Source organism: Empidonax traillii, unplaced genomic scaffold, assembly GCF_003031625.1.
Source record: "Empidonax traillii isolate 1590-97213 ecotype Southwest subspecies unplaced genomic scaffold, ASM303162v1 scaffold927:size442368, whole genome shotgun sequence".
Taxonomy (NCBI): Eukaryota; Metazoa; Chordata; class Aves; order Passeriformes; family Tyrannidae; genus Empidonax; species Empidonax traillii.
Window position 1 is genome coordinate 356669 of NW_020956120.1, and position 7746 is coordinate 364414.

The 7746-nt window shown below is 35.5% G+C and overlaps 1 protein-coding gene across 2 annotated transcripts in view; it reads right to left on the reverse strand.

Moving 5' to 3' along the window:
* Positions 1-7746, reverse strand: part of LOC114067530 (protein kinase C epsilon type) — a 110337-nt gene that overhangs the window by 96913 nt on the left and 5678 nt on the right. For both annotated transcript variants that reach the window (XM_027903053.1, XM_027903054.1), the window contains exons 3-6: positions 7393-7535; positions 6113-6209; positions 4245-4459; positions 2693-2866 (exon numbers count right to left, since the gene is read on the reverse strand). In XM_027903053.1, the coding sequence (XP_027758854.1) occupies positions 2693-2866; positions 4245-4459; positions 6113-6209; positions 7393-7535 (629 nt within the window). The remainder of the gene's footprint in view (positions 1-2692; positions 2867-4244; positions 4460-6112; positions 6210-7392; positions 7536-7746) is intronic.

Sequence of the window (7746 nt, forward strand, 5' to 3'; positions counted from 1 at the left end):
ATAGGAAATGACACTAATGTTTACACTCCATGTAAAAAATAAATATACTGAAGCATACTTACTGTAAGAAGCATATTAAGCAACTTTTCCACAGTGTCTTCAGTTGATTACTGAAGGAAAACACTGCAGTATATAAAGTCAAACTTTTACATTTGCATTTTTGTGGAAGAGGAACAAAGACAATCTCTGAATGCTCTGACAATGAATACTGAGTCAATCTTCCCATTAAGTCAGGCTGTATACAATAAATACGCTCTACTTGAAAAGTAAAATTTAATTCCAGCCCGATCACTACAGGGACCAGTTCTGCAAAGCAAAGCAGCCATGGCATGGCAAAACATCACAACATAAGTAACTACACACTACTGTGAAACACATTTTAAAACCCATTGTACAAGAGCCTTTGCCTCGGTAAAGCTATTTTAACCACAGATTATGTTTGTTCAAGCAAGTTTTTCTACCTGTTTTTCCACTGAACCCGAGCAAATCCTTCAGTGACTTATTTACTTGGTACATTTTCATTTGTTGTCATTCATATATAATTTAAAGTTTTAGCAGATGTACTGCTTTTGCTTTTACATATGTTTTGGTGTTTGGTTGTTTTGTTTCTTTATAAAGAGTTCTTTGTAAATTGTTCAGAGGCCATGCTCAAAAAAATCCTTCAATTTCTCAAGTGTGGGCTTTTAATTTGATTGGGTATCACTAGGTGTAGTTTTGGTTGTTTGATAAGAGACACTCGCCTATGACTTGTAAACTATGAAACACTTAAGTATCAGTTCTGCTGAGTTCAAGAAAATCCACAAAGTACAGTTTCTCTATGTTAAGAGACCTGGGAACAGAGAAGATGGTGAGAAGAATTTCTGAATATCTTTGATGAATGGCTTTGAAGAGCAGGGAGGAAAGCATAAAAGCATGATACAAAAGAGGGGAGAACAGATCAAAAATACAAAAGGAAAGGAATGTCCAGGAAATCAGTGGAGTAGCAGGAGAATCTTTGGTGTTAATTCACTTAACGTAAAACTGATCTTTACCTATGTTCTGCCACATGATTCCCATCAGGCTGCTGATACATTTATTTACACTTCAGGGAGTGCACTTAGTCATAAAGGTCCCTCTCTGTTCACCTCACCCCAGTATAATCTTGTTATCGCTTCCTTCATCTGAAATAATATGCTTAGTTCTAGTTACAAACCTAAAAATAATACACTAGAACAATTTAAGAGTATGTTCACACATATAATAAAAGACTGAATGTATGAAACATTCTCCACGGACATAAATTGTATACACACCTTCCTGGGCCACTGTTTTTTGTGTCAACTTCAAAGCCTATAAAATGCTAATGCATTTTCACTATTTTAAGAACTGTATAAACATATTAAATGTTTGCTATTTCCGTATTTGAACCATTATAATCTTGATCCTACTAGCTGTTTTTCAACGGTTTTCCCACTGCCTTATTTATCTTTCCTGACAATCCTGCTAGATCTTTTAGTCACAGCTTTTCTGTAATTCTACACACATAAGTATTGCAATTGCTTACTTGTGACATACACAGTTTTGGTTACGTGTGTATGTGAATTCACAGTACGTGAATATATATGTATTTACATGTGCACACACATACACTCATACACACCATTAGCAACTCTTTTGTTCAATACAGTAATTTAATTATTCATTTAATCTTTCCATTAAATTGACTCAAATACCCAAATGTAATGTCTTACTGAAAAAAAATAAAACACCAACCCCACCAGTTTCAAGGAAGTTGATTGCTTTTCAAGTGTTTCATTTAAAACACACAAATATCTAAACCTATTCCTTATAGGTCAAAAATTTATTCCATTGAATTAAATGGTATTTTTACTTCATAAAATCATAGAATGCCTTTGGTTGGAAGAGATGTTAAAGATCACCTAGTTTCAAATTCACCTCAGCTGAATGACAAGAGAGAAATAAGAAACCAAAAAAAGAAACCAGAAATATTCTGCCAACACAACTGGTATCAAGCACTTAGACTAACCGGATATAGACTGAGCTACACCATCCAAACGTTCGCTTTTATATAAGCAGTAAATCCAAAACTATGAAGAGGAATTCTGTATGAAAAATTACCAACAAGAAACACACCACGGTAACAGGCTCTCATGATCAGCTCTCTCTGCCTTCCTTCTTGCTCCTCAAGCACACACGTGTCATTAACACTATAGGAACTTGATAAGCGTTATACCCATTTCCTTTCTTTTTTGAACATTTTTTTATACTACACAGCACAAGAAAACTGAAAAGATGAGTTCTGCCATAACCCCATTTCTAACAAGATTGTTTCACAATTTCTACACCGAATACTGGATGTTAAAAACGTTTGTACTTAATTCAATAAATGATGCACCCTACTAATGTACCAAAGAAATATAGAAAATGGCCCCTTAATAATTTTTGTGTATTTTATGCATGTGGCTTTATTATTTTTTAACTCATTTACTGCCATCTCCTGGTACTTAGATGGTAATAGTACTTAGGCTACTTAACAGCAGCCAGTACTCCTGCACAATACTACTGAAATGCCAAAAACTTAACAGAAATATTTTCAAAATATTGCTTTGCTTTTTATGTTGTTGTCTTTCAGTCTGCTAATAGTGAATATTGTTCCTTGGGCACAAACTGGTAAAAGGCTCACGTAGCTTACCTTTGTCTGGAAGCAGCAGTAAAGTTGTGTTAAATATGGATGTTTCCGTGCTAATGCAAGAATTCTTTTCTCTGTCATTGTACAGTCTACGTCATCATCTTGAAGTATGACATCTTTCTTCAAGACTTTCACTGCATATACTTCATCTTTACCTTTCAGCTCAGCTAACATTACCTAAAAGAAAGAGAAATTCTGTTTACATATGAACAAAGATGCCATAAATGCAGGGTTGCATATGAGCTTAACTGCACTGGAAATTTAAAGACAGTTACATGTTTTCCTGAATGAAGCTGCTGCTTATAAAATAAAAAGTAAAGTACTGTAATTTTAGAAAAATATACCTCTGGTATTCTTTCAATATGAAAGAGAAGGTATCTATTTTGTTAATTATCTTAATAAGTACCTATTAGAGAAGTCTCAAAAAGTAAACAAGGAAGGAAGTTGATACAGAACAGAAATTTATTTCCCACTTTTATCTCTCACTTTTGTTTGTGAGATTTGAGTCTGATGAACTTAGTATACAATCCAAAGTTACCACTCCAGCTGCTTTCAAGTTGTTGATTTTTAACTACTACTATTGTTTAAAGCTTGGGCCCTATATTCTCTTTAAGGTCAGTTCTGGCTTGGAGCCAGGGTAATCTTCACAGAAAGGATTAGAAAACAGGGAGACAAAAGAACTGCTTCAGCCCTGTTCCCTTGCATCTGCAGTTCCCGTATATCAAGGAAGGAAGAGTGTACTTCTGAAACAGACTCCCATTTCAGTCCTCCTCTTTGATTCCACAGCACACAGCAGTGTGAAAAGAAAATCTATAAACCCTGTAAATAAAGCAATTGCAATCTCCAACATTTCTCTACTGTAGGAATGTATCTGGTGAGTTACATCTTTGCTGCTCATGTGGTATTTTGGGCAGCCGTCTAAACCCTTGTCATATCAGAATGGAAACGCTTCAGTTCTGCTTCCTCCAGCTCTGAACACACCCACTGAGGAAAAACAAGCACACAAACTGTTCTGTGAAATAAGTAAACTTGAACTGGGTATTATCTAGAAAGTGAAGTAACTCGATGGCATTATTACTGAGCTGATTTTTCCTGCTTGACAAAAAGAAATTTAGTTGAACAGTATGTATGTAACTGTATCTATGTCTTCATTACCAGTATCCTGAAATAATGGAACACTGACACTTCATTTCAAAAGGCTTGACCCTAGTGAGCTAAGTGAGCTAAAGCACAGAAAATGCCAGCTCATTAGGAGGCTGATATTTCTGATCTGTTGGGTGAAGCACTTTCTGAACACTTTCAAAGCAACACAGTCAAAAACCCCCTGCACACCAGAAAGAAAAGAAAAGAAAAGAAAAGAAAAGAAAAGAAAAGAAAAGAAAAGAAAAGAAAAGAAAAGAAAAGAAAAGAAAAGAAAAGAAAAGAAAAGAAAAGAAAAGAAAAGAAAAGAAAAGAAAAGAAAAGAAAAGAAAAGAAAAGAAAAGAAAAGAAAAGAAAAGAAAAGAAAAGGAAAAGGAAAAGAAAAGGAAAAGAAAAGAAAGGAAAGGTTACCCACCTTGCCAAAGCTGCCTTTCCCTAATACTTTGATGAAGTTGAACTCTTCAAGGCCTATTCGCTTTCCCTGGGCTTTATTGACCTCCCCATTTTCACCATTCTCCCCAGGTTTGTTAAGCTGGTTGTCTGCTGACGTCGTAGCTGTCGCTCTGTGTTCCTCTCCCCGATTGTCAAATGATAATGCTTTCCTAATGTTGTTTTCCAGCTCCTTGATTTCTGTTGAAATGTGAGGAAAAGTTAGTTTTAAACAACCATCAGAAAAACAGCCTGTGTTAGTCTGTATCATTGTGGGAAGGGACATTCATCATCTCTGAACGCTGTGTTTAAGAGGTATGGTTAAGAATACATATTTAGCAAACTGCTTCTCCACCTTACAGTAATCAGCCAAAACCCTGCTCTAACAGGAAGGGTGGCCTTTTAAAATGAACCTAAGAGAATGACATATCCAAAACTTGAAAGATAAGTCAGGATAGTAGCCAAATAGTTGTTTTAGTGACTCTGGGTGTTCCTGTACCACAGAGAAGTACTTTGTTTTGAATATCTCTATCTTCCTGCAGCACTTACTCATCTTCCTGCTTAAGTATTTTAGAGCTGTGTCTTCAAAAGTTCAAAGGATAGTTGGGCGTCCCAGTCCTTGAAGTCAACATGAATGGAGCATCTTATTCAGCTCCAGCTGTTATCAGACGCCTGCCAATAAAGTATTTGACCATTCCTAGTGCTGCTTCAAGCAGCAATTGTGTGGATCTGCTAAATGGTTCCTAAGGTTTCTCAGTGTGAAATACAGCGAGTCTTGGTGACTAATGGACCTTGGGATCTGCCCCAAGCTTTGCATGTTACTTATGCCTGATGGCCTTGGAAGCAACTTTACTGGACAGCTAAAAAAGTGAAATTTAGGAGAGAACTTAGATTCTAACAGCAAAACACCAGATATTTTAAAAATTATTATTTAATCAGAACAATTTCTGTGAACTCAAAAGGTTAACAAATTTAAATCAGTTCTGGATGCAGAGGTTTATGGTCCTTAATTAAAACAAAGCTTTGGAAGTGTCTTCCTTAAAATAAGGTTGAGAAATTTCTCAACTGTAAACAACTTTCAAAGAATTTGACACAAAAATATCTGTCTTCCTATGTGCAAAGATTTTTTATTTGTCAGATTACAAACGTGATTGTACATAAAAAATCAGAAGTCTGTGAGGTATCTTAAAAAAAAAAATAAATCAGACTCAAAAAGTGCTACTGACATACACACTCTGTCAATCAGCTGTTCAGCTCAGTGAAATAGGTGGTGTCAGTGAAGATTAGAATATTTTTGTCCAAATCTATGCTTTGGAAAAAAATCACTGAAAAGAAACATGGTTTTATGAGGCCTCTAGAGACCACATGGACATGCTAGCATAGCCTATCTCCATGGAATTTTTTACTGTCACAAATGTTCAACATGGAATTACACAGAGTCAATTTTATATCAAAAACTTATTAACAGACAGAGGATTTTCAGATAAATAAAGGTTCTCTTAAGTTCTGTGTTAATATTTAAAATGTTCTCACTCTTAAAATAAAATATATAAACTCCTTCCATAAGGTATTTTGTTGACAAGGACCCATCTAGTAAACTTAAAAATATTTTAAGATGCCTGTTTTATAATTTTCCCTTTAAAAGCCACTTTACTTCACAGATTCAAATGAAATGAGAAGCAGGCCTTTAAAAAAAGGTTTTGCAGTTCAAAACTCTCAGTGCTTCAATTTATTGTGGTAACTATTTCATTGATTAGGTTCAACAGAGGCTAAGGTTCACAGGTTTTACCCCTCACAAAGAAGGAAAATGTGTGACAAAATATGTCAGTTAGGAAATAAAAAGATATGTTTGACCTTGGTCACATGGAGATGTTGGTGCTGACTTCGATCTATCTTCTTCTGATGATGCACTTCCTGGAACTGGTGGTTGAGTCTCTGCACCTGCAATTAGCTAAGAACAATTCCAAAAGGAATACTCAGCTGTGAGATCTTCCCATGCCAGAAGGAAATTTAATTCAACAACTTTAATTCATAAGTGGAAGTATGAATCAACATGAAAGTGTTCTAGCCCTATGGATTTTTACTAGTAGAACCTCAACCATACTGTAGATGGCATCACATAAAAAGGAGAACATAATATAAACACAGAAAGAACAGGCAATTGAAAGAAGTACAGGTTCTTAAGATGAAATAAATGCAGCAAACATATCCAGTGACTGGGAATGTTTTGAATATCCACCATGAGTCTGTATTCAAACCTATCCCATAAATACGTTTAACTACAACAAGTATCAGCGAGCACTGCAAACTAACTCATGAAGTAACAACATGACAACAACTTTGCCCAGGAACGTCAGATCAGTTGATTTATTCTTAAGTTTCCCACATTTCTGTAACATTTTAAACAGTGCACATGGGATCCCAGTGTGCAATAGTTAGGAAAATAAACAGAAGCAAATGTCAGTGTTTAAAGAAATTATGGTTAAAATTGCCTATTTCTGTAAGAGAGAGCAATGTGTCTGTGTTGTCACAATCATACAAACAGAGATACAAAGCGTGGGCTCATTCTGATCCAGGATACATGTCATCAGTCTAGTATAACTCCACTGGCTTTGGATGTACTTGGGGTGACCTATGCTTTTTATTTCTAAAACAGCCTGGTTCTTCCTATAATAGTGAAGATAACTGTGGAACTGTCATCTGGCAAACAGCTCCTCTTCATGAGAATCAGCACATTGCTCATTTATCAGCATTTACAGTACTATGGAGGAGATCTGTCTCCCAGTCAATTATTCAATGCCAATTCTGAGCCAAACAGGCATTTACGGTTTTATGAAATGTTGTGTCATACACTCTTTCTCTGTCAAATCTCCTTCCCCAAATTAAAAAGGGGAGATTCTTCCAGTTCTTTACAGGCTCCAGGTTAGCAGCATTGCAGCAGATCAAAATAAATTTCATATCAAAGTTCAGAATAGATGATTTGCACTTATAAAACAAAAGCCAAAGTCTTAGATCTGTACTGATTAAAAAAAAAAAAATTGTGCAAGTCAGTTCAGTGGGATTGAATTCCACCTAATAAAGTTACAATACAGTCATACTTTTTTTTTTTTTCTGATAATCCATAGTAAAATTACCTTTTTCCTCCTCTGCCCACTATTAGTGATCTTATCTGGAGTGACTCCAAGATCTGCAAGAACTTTAGCTATGCCTCTAGCATCCACTCCACAGTTTGGTGCCACATTTGTTTCACAGCGTCGATGTACATTCATCTTGCAAACTGTAATGAGATGTAAAGTAAACTAAATACTACCTTGGCGTTAATCTTACCTAAATCAGACCTTATTGGACTTACCAAGAACTTATTCAAATAAATACAATCTCAGTAGGAAAACACTTAGCTGGATTTGAAGGTACATTTTAAAGCTAATATAAAGTTATTAACCTGGTTATCATTCTGCTATGACAACATAGAATAGTGTTTTCACCCA